Source organism: Bactrocera tryoni, chromosome 1 (assembly GCF_016617805.1).
Source record: "Bactrocera tryoni isolate S06 chromosome 1, CSIRO_BtryS06_freeze2, whole genome shotgun sequence".
Lineage (NCBI taxonomy): Eukaryota > Metazoa > Arthropoda > Insecta > Diptera > Tephritidae > Bactrocera > Bactrocera tryoni.
Window position 1 is genome coordinate 85,315,626 of NC_052499.1, and position 19,625 is coordinate 85,335,250.

The following is a 19,625-nucleotide window of genomic DNA, read 5'->3' on the forward strand; positions in this document are numbered from 1 at the left end:
GTTGCCAATTTGAGGAGACCGCAAAAAAATCCTCAAACCAAAGGGGGCTTCTTGCAAGAATTTCGTTTGAGATTCAGCATTCTTTGTTGGATAATATTTAACCGAATAGATCACGTTCAGCACGCAGTGAAGAAAATATAGCAGCCGTAGCTGAGAGTATATACGAAGGCCATGGAGAGTCGATTCGGCGCCGTTTGCAGCAGCTCGGACTGTCGTATGGAACGACTTGCCGCATTTTATGTCGGGATCTGAAATTGAAAGCGTACAAAATACTGCTTGTGCAAGAACTGAAACCGCTCGAACTTCCCAAAAGACATTGCTTCACTCTATGGGCTCCTGAAAAGTTCTGCGATGAGGCCCACTTCTGTTTCAAAGGGTATGTAAAGAAGCAATATCGCCGCATTTGAGACGAAGAGCATGTCTGAAGAGATTCAAGAGCTGTCATTTCTTCCGTAAGGAACAACGGTTTTGTATGGTTTGTGGGCCGGTGGAATCATATTCATAATCTTTAAAAATGATGTCGATGAGAAGGTAACCATCAATGGCGATCATTATCGCGTCATAATAACCGACTATTTGATTCCTGAAATTGAAGTCGTGATCTCGGTGACATTTGGTTTCAACAAGACAGCGCCACTTCCCGCACATCGTATCAATGAATGGATTTATTGACAGAACACTTTGGTGAGCAAATAATTTCACGTTTTGGGTTGGTCGACTGGCCACCAAGATCATGTGATATCACACTGTTAGACTTTTTCTGTGGGTATTTGTAACGTCTATAGACTATGACGACAATTCCGCTTCGATTCAGGGCCTGGAGCAAAATATCACGCGTGTCATTCGACAGTTATCAGTCGAAATATTCGAACGAGTCATCGAAAAATGAACTCGACGGATAAACCATCTGAGAAGTAGCCGCGGCCAACATTTGATGGAGAAATCTTTAAAAAATAAATGCCAAAGAATGTTCTTTCGAATGATAATAAGCATTCTCAATAAATTTGAAGCTTCTTTGTTTTTTCTTTAAAAAAGTGGGGAACCTCGAAATGGATCACCTTATTTTTGGTCACATTTCGATTTGAGAATTTGACTTTGGATATCTCTCAAGACTTTTTAACTAAATTTTGTCGTTATTTTAATAAGTGTGCTGCTCTTCGGTGCGGAGACAAATAGGATTCAACAAAATGGGTCCAGTTGTTCTTGAGTTCCGACTTTTATTTTGTATTTGTTTTTTATTCGGTTAGCGTAAAATATTAAGAAATAAAATAAAATATTAATGCAACATGGGAAAGTGGGTCAATGCACTTTAACACTGCAACTTGCCGCTGAAATCTGTCATGCAACAAATTTGCGGGTCTCAAAAGTTAAACGAAAACTTTCATTTGCATAAAGTCATGTACGTTCGGTAACTGTAGATGTATGTATGTATTTATATATCAACAATTCACGACAAACCTAAGATATTTAAATATTTCCCTGCTCATTATGCGCATTATCATCTCGACACATAAAAAAATGATGACACAAACTGGTGAATATCATAATAAGCCATATCATAAGCCAGCCATTCACTCGAGCGCTGCGAATTGTTTTGGTTTGTCATTGATCAAGTGATCAAATAAAAGTGAAGAAAAAAACAAAAATAAATAAATAAATGTTTTCGTGTGCAACCCATGGCTGAATTCGTTTTCGCTATCACTGCGCCATAGAAAACCACCAACAAAAATCCATTGATTGCTGGTAAGTGCGCAAGCGCTGGCCGCACAACAAAAGCAAGCGCGCGACACAATCGAACGCGGACAAGCGCAAGTGAGTAACTGCTTTTCATAACTTTTAAAATAGTTCAACTTCATAATAATAATAACAATAAAGAAAAGGCATTAGCATAAAACGAATTTACGACACGCTAATCCGCGCTTGCGCACGCTGCGCCAGCGGAGCGCTTAACTGTAACATTACAGCCGACAAGCCAAGCGCGCCAACAGCGACGGCATTAACACTCACATACATTCACACGCGCGCCTGTGTGTGTGAGAAAAGAATGAAGTGCATAACCGACTGCCAACCGCGTCCCATTGCGGCTGACCACGCCGCAGACCCAAGAAGTCCGTATACCGACTGGGTGAACGGCATGCAACCTGTTGCACCACCACCGACCGCTAACGACTGGTCAGTTGCCGCTGCTTACTTTCCAGCAACATTCGTAACAAAGTTGCCGCTTTTGTGTGGCAATAATGAAGAACAAAGCAGAAGAATAATGGAATCGTTAAGGCGACTGTCGAACTGGTGAGTGCCGCAGAAGAAAGGCGCAGCGCCGAAAGCACAAAGCAAAGAGAAAGAACTCTGCAATGCAATGCAACTGCAGTGGGCGCGGGGAGAGGGGCACACGCAGCACACATGGCTGTCGAGACAAAAGAATGGAAAGCAAACGGAGCTGCGCACGCCGAGGTGTTAAGCGTAAATGCTTGTGCCGGCTCACACCTGCTGAGCGCTTGCGCAGCCAGACAATGGAACATCCAAGCTGCAGGTGATTTCGTGGTGGGGTGCATCACCGCTGCATAACGGTGCATAGAGCGCAGCTCACACATCAGCAGCGGCTATGATATTGATTAGTATTAGCATAATTATATGCTTGTGTTCAATGTTATGGCTGTGATACATATGATACAAACAGGCATACATATATATGTACATATGTATGCGTACGTAGTTGCCGTTCAGGGAAACCGTTTGCTTTGAAGTGAGGACCCTATGAGTCAGAAGTAGCCAAGCGATTTGAGGGGAAAATGGAAAAAATGTGTCAATTATAATGAATGAGACGATTGAAGTTGTCGTTAGGTTCAGTATTTTTGAGTTGAAGACTATAACATGGATGCATAGGAAATTTCCAATCAAGCTGCCGGAGCTTCAGGTAATAGCAATCAATGTGTAAGGCCTGGAGTGGTCCCGACGGAACACAATATTATTCTATTGGCCTAAGATAGCTGTTTCTAGGCAACTTCTTTCTTTAGACGGTCCTATATTTGACATTACAGGTCATCGTAAATGATTGCCTGAAAATCCTACCAAACACATTGCAAAATGTGGGACAGTCAAAAAAAAAAGAGCTGTTTCCACCTCATATTCCTACATTCAGCTTCTGCACATCGCATCGGGTAGGATTCCCTGCCTTACTGTGTGAACGCCAAGGTGCAATGGCTTGTTTAAAGCCACATAAGAGGGAGGCCAGCTTTACTGGGGGCAAACACTAGATTTCTTGCGATCGATCTTGGGCCAAAAGGCTGTTACGACAGCGCTTGCCCATCTATCTAGAAGTAGAACACAAGAGAATATGGGACACCGACCCGCTTCCGTATTACCGATAACGGTTCTAAGGTGTCTTTCCTTGCCAGCACATTAGCTCATCAGCTATGCAATTTCTTGCAATGCCGTTAGGGCCTGGCACCCAAACCAGTCGTATATCAAAGAGACTCGATGTTATTGATAGCGAGGTTAGGCACTCCTTGACCCACCCTGGATGCACTTTTAATGACTTCAAGACTAGTAGTACACAGAGTGAATAGTCACTGCTCTGAAGGAAGTTGCACTCCAGAGCATTAGATCTGCTGCTACCTTAATGGCTGCAAGCTCAACCTGGAAGACTCTGCAATAGTCAGGAAGTATGAAGCTGGAGTTGATAGAGAGTCGCTGACAGTAAGCCCCTCCGCCTACTTTCCACCATGCTTTGATCCATACGTAAAGAAGCTCAGTGCCTCGCTCCTCCAATGGCTTGTTCCTACCCACAACTGCCTCGTCGGTATATGGGCAGAGAAGAAGCCGCCAGAGTTCATGATCCAAGTGATCCGGTATGAAGTCAAAGCGCGTGAGAATATCCGACTGTTCAGATACGTGTTCACCCAGGTGGTTAGTGTATCCATTCCACACTGCCAATTGGTACTGAAAATGCCTGGCATTTTTAGGGCGCTGATCAACGCATTGATTTGATCCGTTGTACTTTTGAGTACCGTGTAGTAAGGCTGTCGTCAGCAGGTGCTCACGTTAAACTTTCCGGTTGTTGTTCAGATACGTGTTCACTTAAGAACCCCATTGAGTTTTTGTAAAATCATATGCTTATTATGCGATGCAGTAGTACGAGTATATGAGGAAAACAGGAATGTTTTCCTATCATAAACTTCATTCACTTGGTGCTCCAAATTTTTGCTCGGCAAGGAGACACAGAAAAACCGGTGCACCGCTCAGCACTCAGACAAAATCGGTTAGACGGTTATCGTACTAATAAAGACGAACAAAGCGTCTTTTAGCATTGTCGACGTTGAATATTATTGGTATGACAACGATTTCAATTGAGCGCATTCAACATTTAGCTTTATACACATACATACATAGATGCTGAAATGCAGGCATTATTAACTTCCGTCACACTTTACATAACACAAACTCACACTAGTTTAGCCGATTTATTTATTTGCTCGAATGAATATTTTCCGATGGCGTGCAAAACACGCATTTTCCTTTTCAGTCGCAATTTTTGTTTGCAGACAAACAGGAAAATCTGCTGGAAAATGCGGTCAACCGTGGCGAAAGAGGTGATCCAGCTGCAATTTGCGACGCCCGTCGAGCCAAAGCTGCTGTTGCTGCAGGCGCTTTGATGCGGCTCAGGCGTCTGCGGAAAATGTTTAATAAAAAAACTGATTTTTTTTTATTTTTCACAAGCAGAGACACCAGAAATACAACTACGTAGTAAGTTCCAAATGCTCATTGCACTGTCCAGCCAGGCTGGTTCTAACATTTTCTAAATAAAGGCAACAATATTTGGACAGCAGCGTACTGCGTGTTGGCCCGTTAGCCAAGTTCAAGCATTTGGTCGCCTGAAGGCTGCGACTACTGGCAGTTTCTATGCATGTGATGAGTGGTGAGCTGGACACTAGCGGTTGGTTGCAAACCACAAGATTGTGGCTGCGATTTGCGGTCAGTAAACATAAATGTGACAAGCTGTACTTAACCTGTATACAAGCGCACCATAAACGGCTGATTTCTAACGGTAAGGAGAGCCACTTTCATCCGCTTACTGCGGGAGCTGCTGCTCTTTATTTTTCTAAGCAGAAATATGGAATTGATAACCAGGCATACATATGTATATACCTACATATATGATTCTTGTCGCAGCCTCCATTAAATTGTTGAGCTACTTTGCTGAGATTGAAATCAATTAAGAAAATAATATAGGACACTACAAAACTTAGACCAAATAGATATAGATAAAATAGTCTATCGATTCTTAGGTATTTCTTAGCTATTTTCAAACGATGGACTTCAATTAGTTGATAAAGTCAACTCAGTAAGCCTCTGTTGGACTTGTGCAGTGGAGTAATTTTTAAAGGACCGTAAAATTTAAGTCGAAGGAAAAGGTGCATTTTCTGAGTTGTATTCGAATGATGCTGGAGTTCCGCAAGGGAGTGCCTTGGGTCCCGTGTTATATACAATATTTACAGCTGACCTAACGATCATCAAAGTAGCAACTTATGCTGATACGGCATTTATTGCCACAAGTTTTAACCATAATGAAACCTCACATCATTTAGAAGAACAACATAATATTGTCGAAAAATGGCTAAAGAATTGGAATATAGAAGTAAATGCACAGAAGTCCGTTCAAATAACGTTTACATTAAGAACCAAAAAATATCCTTCTGTATCATTAAATGGCTCTACAATACCTGAAAGTGAAACTGTCAAATACCTAAGCCTTTATTTGGACAGAAGACTCACCTTGGAAGACACACATAAAAGAGAAATTGAAGCAGCTCAAATTTAAAACAAGAAAAATTTACTGGTTTTGGGCTAGCATTCACAACTTAGACTTGAAAATAAAGCTCGTCGCTACAAGTCAATCCTTAAGCCAGTATGGACGTGTGCAATGCAGTAATGGAGTACGACGGCGAGTACCTCCAACATTGAAATCCACTGAAGATATCAATCTAAGACTTTGAGAAGCATTGTAAGTGCTCCTTGGTATCCTTTGGTTAAAGACGAAATCAGCAAAGCTTCTCCAAGTTACCTTGATAGATCTAATTTTCAAATCATAGAAACTTACTGGCAATAAATCTACTGGACAACAATATGGATATTAGACGGTTTAAAAGAACTCACTTTTTGAACACCCCAGACGAATTTTATGTATTTTTAAGAATATTTTTTAGCAAATTATGTTATTGCAGAATATACTGATTAGTCTCAATGCAGCCAAATCAATCCTGTTATGATGCTTATATACATAAAATTTGCCGACTGTCTTCAAAAAAATTACAAATAAAATATATAGTTAAAAAAAATATTTAGAACCATGCTTTATTTCTTCGACCAAAACTATGAAGTTCCCCTATAACACATTTATGAGACAAGTACACATTTCCTTAATACATATTTCAAAGTTTGGAAATACTGAATGTAAGAAACTAAACAAACATCATGTTGAACGAGCAGTGTTTGCGTACATCCGTTTTCCGGTGCTACCATATCTGGAAATTTTCAGTTTTGAGAGGCACTGTAGTAGCATACAATGTGGTGTACAGCGACACCTATCTTTGAAGTTTATGTCAGGGGGTTTTGGTAAGACGGCAAATAACGGAATTACATTTTTTTTAGGAAAGTCTTAATTTCTTTTTACTTGCAACATGTTGCTACAGAGCATAATAGTTTTCTTCACCTAGTGTTTGTATGCATCACCTGAAAGTAATCGAGATAGATATAGCGTTATACTTGTATACATACATACATACATATGTATATAAATGCTCAGTATGAGGAGACGAGTTGACAACCGCGTGTCTGTCTGTCCGTCCGTCTGTGCATGCAAGCTGTAACTTGAGTAAAATTTGAGGTATCTTGCTGAAATTTGCTATGCGCGTTCCTTGGCAAAAAAAGATCGTGTTCGTAAATGGGCGTAATCGGACCACTGCCACGACCACAAAACACTATTAACCAAAAACGTATGAAATGTCATAACTAAGTACTAAATTAAGATATAAGACTCTAACCTGGCACAGCGCATCGAAGTAGTAAGGGGCATCTGTGGAGAAAAAAAATTATTTCGGGCGTGGCCCCGCCCTCTAACAAGTTTAATGTACATATCTCCTAAACCACTAAAGCTACAACAACCAAGCTGGGTACAAATCTTATAAGAACTTCTACCGAAAATGTGAAAATATATGAAATCGGATGATAAGCGCTCACCCACATATAACGGTATTGTTAAAATCTATTAAAAGCGCTATACGACAGAGATAATTAATTAAACCTCCATGATGGTATGACAGGGCTTTAAAGGAGCCGGGGTCAAAATTAAACTAAGGGCGTTGCACTGGGCACTTTTTGGGGATAACACATATTTCGAGACTTGCTTACCCGATTTCACCCAAATTTCACCTGTTTACGATTCTCTTTTAAAAAAAATCAGATTTATCGGGACAAGTCTAGCAAGAACGTGTTTCATATCCGAAAAACCTTTAGTGGTCATTCGAACGGACTCGCGAGAGATGTCGAGCTCTCTTTCCATCTCTCTAACAGCTGCCTGACGATTTTCAGTTGAAGATGTTCAAGATCGTCCAGAACGAAGCATACGAGTATCTTCAGCGATCTCTCGACCGTCTTTCAAGGCTTTGTACCACTCGCAAGCTTGTGGTTTTCACACGAATTTTGGTTGGAAATACAAAATTTTAGACAAATTATTTGTTCGTATTTTTATCCATTGTAAAAAACGCAACGCACTACTGAGGTGTAGCGACTTAAGCAGCTGCTTTAAACAAACTGGTTCACAGATCGCGCTCTTATTTGACATAGTAATTAAGGATAGTTCTACCAACTTAGCAAAATATCATTTACCCGGGGAATTAAATTACAATTTCCGGGCGCTTTTTGGTCATAATGTAGACTCAATATTATGTATTTTAAAAGTTGCACGTGCACATATTATTAATTATGTAGCAAACAGTTAACTACTTTGACCACAGCTGACTCGACCTTTACGCATTATAGAAAGCTCATCGAAAATATATAACTTGCGAACAACCCCTCTGTTTCCGTGCCACAAAACGCTTTTCTAGGTGAAGAAGCCAAACTGCAAAATGATGACTATGAAATTCACGGAATAAGAAACCAAGAACAGCCAAAACTCGTTGTTCAGCTCAAACATGCCGAGGATGTAGAACCTAATCGGTTGCGGCCATAGTACATCTGTGTGGGTTAATTCAAAGCGGCAATGCTGAAAGAGAGTTCTTAGCACTGAAACATAGTAACTTGCACTTTAGACATCGTACACTTACCGGCTCCTTGAAGTCCATATCGCGATCGAGGAAGAGGTTAGTGACTTTCTCATGCAACACGCAACAAAAGTAGACGACGTGTATGAGCAGGTACAGCTCAACGCTTATCTTAGCGCAATAGAAGACAAAGGCGAACCACCAAGCTTTCGTTGTGACGTAATAGTGAAGCTGCGCATACAAATTGGCCAATACGCTAATGAATTCGCCGACAACAAGCAGAAAGAGCGGAAACTGAAAAACGTCTTTTAGCTGGAGGGTGAGCTTGTACAAAACCTTCTGCAGCCAAACCAAATCCTCATAATTTGTCAGCTCGGCACTTGAGTCCTCTGAGAAACGCTCCAAGCACTCCGCCAATTGAGTATAGCAAGCGATGAGCAACAAAACGCAGCACATAATCACCAACTGCAGCGTGGCACGGCACTGCTGCAGGTACAACGACAACAGGTTGACCACAATCTGCCACGGCGCGATTTTGAAAGACAATTTGGCGAGAAAGACGAGCTGCGTCAACATATCGTACAACGTTAGTCCCAGCTGCAGCCACAACAATAGCAGAACCCGCGCGGTTATGAAGTTTCGTCCATGTATGGCGCGTACGCGTTGCACGGTGTCCTGCAACTGATTCAGGAAGTCACATAAGTGGCGGCGCTGGCGGATCTGCGACAGCATAGAGATTAGGACAATGCTGATGTCGCTGACTTGAGAGGTCATGGCGATTAGAAGGAAAATGGCGTCAAATTGCACGCTCACCCGCTCATACGTTGAGGCGATGATGCGCAGCAGGAATGGCGTGGCGCCACACAAGAGCAGCAGCACGAGCAGCGCGAAGCAAGTCAAAACGGCGTGCGTTCGATATGCGCCGCGCCGTTTGGAACGAAGAAGCGGCGCCAGGAGCATCACTTGAGCGGTGAGCAGCACGGCGCGTAGACTGAAGAAGAACGCGACGCTGCAGAGGCGACGACGGCGTTGAGTCCAATTGGACATTGCAAGGCGTAGTGGAACGATTCACGACAACAACAAAAACGGTAAGCTTCAGCGGCTGGTGTTTATTGAGCGTTGAGTGTTGAGGCAAAACTGAAGCGAAGCAAAGTCCTGTGGCGCTGTTGGACTTAATGTAAATTTTACCTCTATTTTTCAGAGCAAGTATATAGTTGTGTGCTTGTACATATATATGTGGAATATAGGCGGTGTTATGCCGTTGCGTGCTTTATTGCAGTATTATTTAATAACTCAATGCGCTTCATTGAACTAGTAGTGGAATTGCAATGTGAAAATGACTCACAATTTACCGTTGTTTTATCGGTCAACGGATTGGCCGGTGGGGATTGGCTCTGCGGGGACCTTCGGTCCGGTGATTGTTGTAGTCAGTGCTAAAACCGTTTGTAGAAGTAGTCTGTTCGTCTGTTTTAATTTTTCTATGTCGGTATCAAAACCTTGACTTTGACATTTAGTAGCGGCTTGAGTTTTTAGTACATTTTTTGTTCACCTCAAACCAACTACGTACATTAAGTTAACAATATCGTGGTCAGCAAATACCGCCGTTTGGTGTGGAACATGTGTTGTGTTTTTTACGTGAGTACCCGCCGTCGACGGCCTAACCTTACGGTGCTTAGAACACTTATGTACATCACAACAATACTGCTTTTTGCAGGTATGATTGGGTGAAAAAAACAACTTTTTCACCTTGGCCAGATTCGAGGCCGATCTAAAACCACTGCCGCGCTGTGGGTCCGGCACTCGTCCACAGTGCAGTTACAAATGCAACCGGACCTATCAGATAATTGTCTCTGATGCAAAAATGCATTCAGAGGCCTATATCCCGTAAGCAGAAAAGCCACCCTCGGACAAAATATGAAATCTGGGTTATCCTCATCAAACCCAACGTCCCGAATGAACTCATAAGTCACATGGCCGTAAAGGCTGTTGTCCTAACGGTTTTGCCTCCTACAACTGACCCTATCATCTAGAAGCCTGTTGCTCCGTAGATATCCCTCTCTCTCCACATCATCATCGAAAATCCAGTCATTCCGCCGCAATAACCTGAATGCAACAGCACGCTGTGTGACAGTCAGGTCAAGAGGTGGTGCACCTAACAGAACTTTCATAGCATCCGTTGAGACGGTCCGACATACAGGTGAATAGGCAAGCATCATACAACGCTGAATTGGGAGGAGTTTTTGGGACCTCAAGACTGTCGTGGCTGTTTTCCACCATACAGCGGCCCCCTAAAAGACACAGGCCACAAGTAAGCCACGATATATGCTGCAAACAGCATGACGTCCGAAACGCTAATCACTCGCAACACTTAAAAGGATAATAAGACTGTCAGAGGTCGTCATCACGTAGTTCATCAACGACTAAGACAATCGAATATATTGACGGAAGCTGATAAGGGAGAGTCGCATGATCGCTGCCCTCAGCATTTTGGGATCTGCCGAAGCCCAGCGGTCGATTGTATGATGATTCGAATTTCTTTCCATATGAAGTGTAGGCAAAGTATATTACCGGCCAAAAATTCGCACGCTTCGATGACATTGGAATTGGCGCATTTATAAATCTTGACCCTCCTCGACTTATGTTTATGATGGGTTTACTCCAAAAATGTGAGAATATCAAATCCGTTCGCATGACTATTCAAAAAGTAGTGTGATTCGATATTCCCTGTCTTCATCGCGTTGATTTCGGCTCAAAACTCTACGTTGAACTCATCAATGATCAGAAAATTCTTGTCGAAAAATTGCTTTTCAAATAATATCACAAAAGCACACATCATCTTCAGGTATTTTAATCCAAATATCCAAAATTGTTTTCCAAATAAGATTCTTTCCACGCTTTATGCAATATGTTTGCTCTAGACTGCTTTAACCCTCAGTTGGGTTGGCCTTCAGTAATTTCTGCGACTGACCTTTAATGGCTTCAGGTATCGTTCCTCGAAAAGAAGCTCTCAGTTTCAAAAGCAGAAAAAGTGACAGGGAACGAGAATTACCGAATATGGTGGTTGAGATATCACTCCCAAAAAGTGAGTCGAAAATATAATAATTTGTCGTCATACGTTAGCTTGATGAAAAATTTTAGCATTTTCCGTCCACAAAATCCAAAATGTACGAGTAATTGTTTCAAGTAGAAGCCTCACATTAGCCAAGTGGTGTTTCTTATCGACAGTTTGACGCTGTAGAACGGGTTCATGTTGCATCACAACGTGGAAAGCGATAAACATCACCTTGATATTTGACCGACTTTTAGGTGGTCTTTATTTGTAACGACTTCCGATAATTAAATAATCTCATCTTATGCTGAATTAGTCAATCTATGAAAATAGTAAAAAATCGGTTGTAGCAATAATAACTGTTCAATGACAATATATTTTCGTTGTGCAATAGAAACAATGGCAATAAAAATGTTAGTAAAAATGATATAATATTCTAATAAATTAAATTTAAATAGCAACAACTACATGTTACCGTTATTTCTTTCATTATCTTTAGCAAACACAAAATGTCTTTTAATATGTTTTTGCGATCGTTAAAGCCTAAACACTCCAATTTGCTCTTTTATTTTTTGTTTTTGGTGCTTTTTTGCTGATAAGACAAGCAAGGCGATTAGCGATTGAATACAACAGCAATAACAATTTACAAATTATGTACTTATATGTCTGTGTATGCGAACACATACATACATACATACTGAAATGTGAATGGAAAGATATGATAAAGAAGCGATTTGTTTTTCTAGTTAAATAGAATTTTGTTGTCATAAATATATACACAAGTGCGCGAATTTCACCAAATTGTGTGCCAAGCAGGGTGTGTGTGGTACCATTTTGATGACTCATTTGCCGGGATGACTCTTTACTCTGAGGTAGAAGGTTTTGGTGAGCGTCGAGAGGAAGTTCGGCATCTCCTTCATCTGGTTTAACACATCTACTTTGGCCAAGGACTGATACTCGTAGGCCACCTTGCGGTTGACAGCGGTCAGCAGTCGCAACAGATCGGAGCCCTTGTCGTAGGCTTCCGGTTTTCTAGCAGCCGCAATGAAAACATCGCACAGACTTTGAATGAACCATGAGCCATTTTCCACATTGCGGAATGAGTAGTACTCTATAAAAGATATACACACATACATACATACATAAATGTTTGTCTAAAGGAGATCATAGTGTGAGCGACTTACTCTCGAAGGTCGAATACATCACTAGCATATCTGCGGTATTCGGTATGGCGTAGGTTATCACAGGAGGGATTTCCTCGGCCTGACTGGGTCCGCCAATTTGTCGTGTCATCACAGAGAATTCGCTAAAGACAACCGGTTTGTCCAATCGTTCGCCGCGGCAAGCCTGCAAATATTTGGATTAGAAAATTATTAACACTAATAAATAAAGTTTTTTGTTGTAGTTTACCTGTAGAAAGAAGATTTTGGGCTTATTGATTAAGCTTTTGCAATTGTCGCCTAAAAATGGCTGCCAGAGGCGCTCCACGGGATAGCTCATATCACTGGCAAATATTCGTCCTTCGGCACCGTGAGACATTACGACCAATACAAAGCAATCATTTTCGCTGTGATCTTCTTTGGCGACTGGAAATTGCAATTAAAGTTTGGTTTTGGTTAATAGATACTCAAAAGATATTATTTTTGTTGACGAAAGCTAAGCTTTGTATCTCAATTGAGGCAGGTTAATGTTGCGAATGGAGAAGGTCGGATAATGGGACCCACAAGTTATGCAAAACAACATAAAACGGATACTAAAGCCTAAGTATAGAGTCGTAATCTTATTCTCAATTATACTGAATCGTAAGAAGGAGTCATGAAACTGGAGTTGCTCCAGCTGCACCTGTCTATATTGTGGGCACTCGAAACCCAATGGCCAGATGGTTTGATTCAAAACTAATAAAAATGCTCAAACCGTGAGAATATGAGAACAATGTCAGTAACATCAAATTGAGCGAAGAGCACGATTAATATATTAGACTTAGAGATTAACACACACTTTAAAACATTTGACTGTTAAGCTGGAGAAATGCAACGATAGCATATTTTCCACCATCGGCATGGCTACAATGAGTGAGGGAAGAAGAAGAGGGTTAGAAGTTCCATGTGTTTTACTGTTAAATATTTTTAAGTTCCCAAATTGTTAATATTTAAGTTCGAAAACAGTTTGGACACCTTTGTTCCAGATAAGATATCTATTAATTTCGCTAATTTGATAAGAAAATTGCAAAATAACCCGATTTTTTCTCACTGCACAAAAATCCGCATACAAAGAAATATGTTTTTGGTTTTACTGAGGCAGGTGAATATGTAAAATTACTCATATGCCTCTTCTTATCTTTGAAAAGAAATATTTATATATTTACGATGTGATAAGTGCCCCCACAAACATTTTTATACCGTATTGGCAAGCGGGATGGTGAATTACAGCCACAAATATTAATTATTCTTTATTACCGCTATTACAGATTTTCCTTTATTTCCGAGTTTCTTAAAACCAACTAATTTCCTATGTCCATACTTACTAGCTTTTAGCTGCGCGTCCACTTTCTCGAACGTCAAGTCATTAAAGACACGTACGTCGAACCCGTACAATGACAGCGTCTCAGCGATCGTGTCGCGATCCTTCTCCGTGCCAACACGATCCTTCTGACCTTTCACATATTTATGGTTGAATACGACCGCGACGCCCACATAAGGATTCGTATTTCTATAGAATTCTTCGTCAGTGGGTCGCGATTGGATTATTTGACTCGTTGGTGAGGTGACGTCACGTGTTTGAGCAGTCACTTTAGCGGCGTCGGCCTTGTCATGTTTGGCTTTAGATTTCTTGCCGGAGAAAAGATCAAAATCAGTCTCATCAGACATGTTGTCGTCGTCGCCTTCGTTTTTGTGGCTCGTTTTATATGGATTACAGTTACCTATTTTGAAATTGTTGCACTAAATACCACGTTCAACCGACTCGCACTGAGCTTAGAGTGTGTGCAATGGAGTTTCTTTGCGAACTGCTGGAATAAATTCGGTTGAAATATTAGCAATTGGATGAACGCGTTTTTATCTTATCGGAAGAATTCTTATCGGTGGCGCTGTTAGATAGAGAGTAGTTTGAAAATCATTAGTAGGTGTTTACTCTCTCACAAGTATTTAAGAGAGATGGCTATATAAAGAGAAAGGGAAAACAGTGTTAAACAAAAATGTGGCTGGATTTGACCGAAATAGATTTCTATAATAAAAGTTTACAACTCCTCTTGGTGTATAGATCTTTATTATTCAAAAACTTATAATTAAAAAAATTTATGAAGTCTTGTTATAAAAACGAAGCACAAAACCGTAAATGCCAATAAGAACAGTAAAGAATAATAACAGCGCTTTCCTTGGGAATGCTTGGATTTAAATATAATACTGTGGACTGATTGGTAGTGTAGAAAAATCTGCATTCATATTGAAAATCCGATTCAGTTTTTCATCAAAGTCGTTCTCCAGTTCGTCATCTGGTAGATCGTCGATCTTAGCATCGGCATTTTTCGGCTTGACTCGCAGGTAGAATGTTTTGGTGAGTGTCGACATGAAATTCGGCATTTCCTTCTTTTCATTAATCAATTCATTGTCGCTGTAGGATTGATATTCGTACGCCACTTTGCGATTAACGGCAGTGAGTAGTCGCAGTAATTCGGCTCCAACGGTTTGTGCCTCCTTGCTCTCGGCTGCCTCATTCAAAATACTGCAAAGGCTTTGTATGAACCACGAGCCACTTACGCTATTCCGAAAGGAATAGTAATCTGCAGAAAAAATACAGACATTAAAGAGTAGACATCAGTTCTTAAAGAGCAAGTTACTTATTACAGAAAGAGAGAGAAATAGCAATAAATAGAGTATATGCGATATAGATCTATTTGTAAGCGCACACTCAACTCAGCTATAAGGTCTTAACAATCGATTTTATATACGGTTTGGTGATTTACCTTCAAATGTGGAGTACATAACCAGAATATCAGCTGTTGTTGGTATGGCATACATGGTTCGGTCGACCGTTGCGGAGCTTGGGAATACCGCTGCCTGAAAAGAGGCGCGTGAAGCTATCAACACTGGCTGCTGTATGCGTGTCCCGCGACATGCCTTAAATAAAAGCGGTTAAAATACGTCTCACATTAAAATGAGTAAACTTTGAATGTATCCACCACTGGTTATTACCTGGATAAAAAATAATTTCGGTTTACCCAGTAGAGTGGGGCATTTGTCACCGAGCAGGGGCTCCCACAACTCTTCGGTTGAATAAAAATCATCGGCGGCGCATAATCTGCCTTTATCACCATGTGACATCACGACCACAACGAAGCAATCATATTGACTGTGATCCTCAGAGGCCACTGCACAAGAGAAATGAAAAAATGGAGAATTTGCTCAACAATTTTGAGGCCAGAGGCACTCACCTGAATTCAAAAGCGTTGATATTTTCTTCTTTTTCAAATCATTATAAACGCGCACTTGAAACCCGTAATTTTCCAAAGAGGCTGTAATATCCTTGCAATCTTTCTCGGCACCGTTTCGCGGCTTTTGACCTTTGATATTCTTATGATTGAGCACTATGGCAAGACCGATGTGTGGATTATCTGTTCTATAATCGACCTCTGTTGTTGGTCGTGAAATTATTTTATCGTTTTGTGAAGCTTTGGAGTTTTTTGGCTCGGCTTCTAGTTTTTGGGAAGGTTTGCTTTTTTCCTTCTTCTTACTGCCAAAAAACGAGATGTCCCGTTCGTCCATTATGTAGGGTTGCTTTTTTGGTAAGGTGGATCTGAAATCAGATATTTATTCATACATTAAAGTCACGAGAGATACATCTCTAACGAGCATATAAATTAGATTTGTATTAATCGCATGATGGTGAAGTAATTGTTACTTAGAATTTTTCTTCGACTTTCTGATTTATAGTTCTTGAGCTGACAATGGTCAGTTCATCAAACTGTCATTAAACAAACAGTCGTCGCACTCGCGACTTGGCTCCCACATCACTGTTGATAGTCATTACTTCGAAGTCGTAGATAATTTCGTTTATCTTGGAACCAGTATTAACAATGAGTTTTCGACCGTTTTCTGCGGAAGATTCATGATCTTTTGCGTATTGACAACGGCGAATGCCGCAACCGATGATACGATGAGCTGTATGAGATATACGGAGACATTGACATAGTTCAGCGAATCAAGAGACAGCGGCTACGCTGGCTAGAACATGTTGTCCAAATGGATGAAAACACTTCAGCTCTAAGAGTATTCGAATCAGTATCTGCCGGCGGAATCAGAGGAAGAGGAAGACCTTGATTTCGTTGGAAAGACCAGTTGGAGCGAACAGCGAAACAGCGAAAAGGATAATCAACTGGCGCGTTGTAGTAAACTCGGCTGTAATCGCGCAAGCAGTGTCTACGCCAATAAAGAAGAAGAAGAAGCGGTTCCAGATAATCAGACATGATCACGCTTGGTTAGATCTTTAGTCGGATCCTCAATTCCTATCAAGTTCAAATAAAAATAAAATATTTAATACATATTTTTGACCAAACTAAAGCACGTTTACCCTCAACAAATTATTTCTCACTTTCATTTATATAGGCATCATAACTGACTGATGGCCCTTTGTAAGGCTGTGCATATCAACACCTACACCATGAGTTATGGGCATTTATTATAATAAATTCCGACGAGTGCGCCAATTTGATTTCGCCACCATTATTAGCTGTCTAACGCCTGGTGACTGAAGTATATCCCGCCCAAAAGCGGAAGCACCCAGTGCCAGAAAGCGTATGGACACAGGGGTTGAAATGCCTTGAAAATTTCGAGGCATGCCGGCTGTTGCTGTTTGCGAACGTACTACAGTGCGGGCGGAAGTGGGTGGAAATGTTCGGAAATTGTAAAAATTCAACGCAGACATTTTGAGGAAATGCGCAGAAATTACACATTGCCAATAAAAATCTAATTAGCTGATAAAGCGGTAAATAACTGTGACTTCTGACAACCACAATTTGACAAGTAACTGTTTTCCACCACTTGAGTATGCAAAGAGCGGGTGCGTGTGTGTGAGAGCACGTGAGCATAAAGAAGAGCGGTGCGCGCGCGACGGAAACCGGAAATGATGACGGGAGGAAGACATGGCACTTCGGCGCGAAAATCGTAAGGAAAGTGAAATTTTGCATTGCGCAATAACGCAAGAAGCCTGCAAGCGGTGGACGATTTTTTAGGGAAGTTTCAGGCGGCATAAGCCAGTGCGAGATTCGCCAGACAGTGAGAAAGCCTTGAAATTAAAAAAAAAAATGAAGTCTTTTAAATATACTGCGGCGTCTACGGAATACATAATTATACAGAAAAACTGGCGTAGACACCGCTTACGCGATTATAGCCGAGTTTGCAACAGCGCGCCAGCCGTCCTTTCTTATCGCTGTTTGGCGGCAATTGCGGATTGGAAGTGGGCACCTGGTCTTTCCAATGGAGTGGAGGTCATTCTTTTTCTCTGCTTCCCCCGGCGGGTACTTCGTCGAATACTCTTAGAGTTGGAGTGTTTTCATCCATTCGGCAAAGGACCATAAATCTTCCGCAGTACCTTTCTCTCGAAAACTGATAACGTTGACTCATCAGATAATGTCATCGTCCATGTCGCTGCACCATATAGCAGGACGGGAATAATGAGTGTCTAATGGAGTTTGGTCTTTGTTCGTCGAGAGAGGACTTGCCTACTCAGTCCGAACTGTAACTTCTCTATTCAACTGAATTCAGTCTTGTTAAAAGATATATAAGATTTGATTGAGCACTCTGTATAGAGGATCTCAGCTTTTGCAATTGATGCTTTGAAACATCGATAATATTTAATATTAATGGCGTCGAAAATTTGCATTCCCCTTCTGGTTATGGATATAGAAAGGCCGCTATAAAAGTGTTCGAAATCTCGTGGAAAGTAACTTGGATGAATTTATAACTTTTCAAGGAATAATTAATCTTATTTCGCATTAACACATCGTTTAAGTGGTTGAATTAATACTAAAATTTTCAATAATGTATTTTATTTGCTTGAAAACGAATGTGACTAAGATTGCATGAAGATTCACGATTCATAAAATTAAATTTTCGCTCTAAGTTCACTTAAGTGAGTGTTTACTGTAGTTTTGCGAGCTAAGCAATTGAAGCCAGCTAGAAGTAAGTTTGCACCACATGATGCCCACATTGACTGCATGCAGCAGTATTTGTTGACTGCGCTCTCACGCGCTCTCAACCAACGAGCAGCCATCGGAAGTCACACGAACGCCACCGCTACCGACAGTGTCGGACTCAACGGCCAGGCAAACGCAACATAAGCATTCAGTCGAAGAATTCAAGTGGTTTAAAACACATCTGTGTCGACGGTTACGGACGCAACGCAGAAAAGTCCACAATATTCGAATGCAGTGCAGCAGACGCGCTAGGCTGTATGCAACAACAAAGTGTGCGCACGTTGTTAATAAATAAAATTGTTAGCAATAAAAATAGATAGCCAAATAAAATGAACCATAAAGAAAGCAAATCAATCTATACAAAATATTTGCACACAGATGCGGTGCCACAGTGAGTGTAAAAATCCGGTGCGTAGAAGAAAGTCTAGTGAATTGTGAAGAAATATTGAAAGTGGAGTGTCAGCGCAAATTAAAGGAGCAAGTTTAAATTCTTAAAAGTTAAAGTGAGTGAAATGCATAATACAAGGCAATAACGTGCCAATAACAACAACAATAACGCAAACGACAGAAGTTAGTGAAAACCAAAACATAAAGAACGGCGAGTCCTAGGCGGGGTGGATTACAAATCAAATAAAATACACACAATCCGATTCGAGCGGAAGAGGCGGAAAATAAAAATAATAACAACCGCCGTGCGGCGCAACTGAATTGTCAAGTAAGAACAACGGTAACTACACAATAACAACAACAATAATAACAACAAGTAGTAAAAGCAATTCGAGCAGATGGTTGGCAAAAAGAAGAAAGCAATCGTGGGTGTTGGTGTGAGTGAGTGTGTGCGTGCCTGTGTGGGAGGGTGTAGCGCGAATCGGGCGAATGTGCGCTAAAGGGAATGAGCGAACAAGCTATAAACACAACAACGGAATAACGCGCGATAAATGCGAGTCCTGCTGGCGAGCGCTTGAGCTTGCAAGTGAGAATGGCAGACGGCCTCCGGTGTGGGCATGTGTGGGCGCCTGCTTGAGTGGGTGCGGGAGTGTGCTAGTGTGTCTAGGACATTTGTTGGGCAAAGTGCAGTGGGTTTAAGTGCCAGCGTCAGAGCGTCACTGCGGCAGAAACGTGTGCC

The 19,625-nt window shown here is 41.2% G+C and overlaps 4 protein-coding genes across 17 annotated transcripts in view; 1 reads left to right on the plus strand and 3 right to left on the minus strand.

Annotated features, from left to right (window-relative positions):
• Window positions 1–8,047: 8,047 nt before the first annotated feature.
• LOC120779107 (putative gustatory receptor 89a) lies at window positions 8,048–9,308 on the minus strand. The gene is made up of 2 exons (XM_040111325.1): window positions 8,325–9,308; window positions 8,048–8,263 (listed from the first exon to the last, which is right to left on the minus strand). The coding sequence occupies exons 1-2, from the start codon at window positions 9,306–9,308 to the stop codon at window positions 8,102–8,104; spliced, it is 1,146 nt and encodes a 381-aa protein (XP_039967259.1). The 3' UTR covers window positions 8,048–8,101.
• A 2,372-nt stretch (window positions 9,309–11,680) lies between these two features.
• On the minus strand, window positions 11,681–14,475 carry LOC120766860 (caspase-3). Its single transcript, XM_040092589.1, has 4 exons — window positions 13,835–14,475; window positions 12,721–12,896; window positions 12,495–12,657; window positions 11,681–12,421 (listed from the first exon to the last, which is right to left on the minus strand). Exons 1-4 carry the CDS (start codon window positions 14,175–14,177, stop codon window positions 12,153–12,155), a joined length of 951 nt encoding a protein of 316 aa, XP_039948523.1. The 5' UTR covers window positions 14,178–14,475; the 3' UTR covers window positions 11,681–12,152.
• A 77-nt stretch (window positions 14,476–14,552) lies between these two features.
• The window catches only part of LOC120766738 (caspase-3-like), a 28,822-nt gene continuing 23,749 nt past the window's right edge, over window positions 14,553–19,625 (minus strand). Inside the window, exons 2-5 of one of the 2 annotated variants that reach the window (XM_040092402.1) lie at window positions 15,740–16,101; window positions 15,501–15,676; window positions 15,272–15,425; window positions 14,553–15,088 (exon numbers count right to left, since the gene is read on the minus strand). In XM_040092402.1, the coding sequence (XP_039948336.1) occupies window positions 14,700–15,088; window positions 15,272–15,425; window positions 15,501–15,676; window positions 15,740–16,070 (1,050 nt within the window). In that variant the 5' untranslated portion in view covers window positions 16,071–16,101 and the 3' untranslated portion in view covers window positions 14,553–14,699. The remainder of the gene's footprint in view (window positions 15,089–15,271; window positions 15,426–15,500; window positions 15,677–15,739; window positions 16,102–19,625) is intronic. The other variant, XM_040092403.1, reaches the window with a different exon arrangement.
• The window catches only part of LOC120766736 (collagen alpha chain CG42342), a 213,352-nt gene continuing 212,395 nt past the window's right edge, over window positions 18,669–19,625 (plus strand). For 12 of the 13 annotated variants that reach the window (XM_040092388.1, XM_040092391.1, XM_040092395.1 and 9 more), the window contains exon 1: window positions 18,669–19,214. The gene's annotated coding sequence lies outside the window, so the exon portion shown is untranslated. Of the gene's footprint in view, window positions 19,227–19,625 lie in introns of all 13 variants that reach the window. The other variant, XM_040092390.1, reaches the window with a different exon arrangement.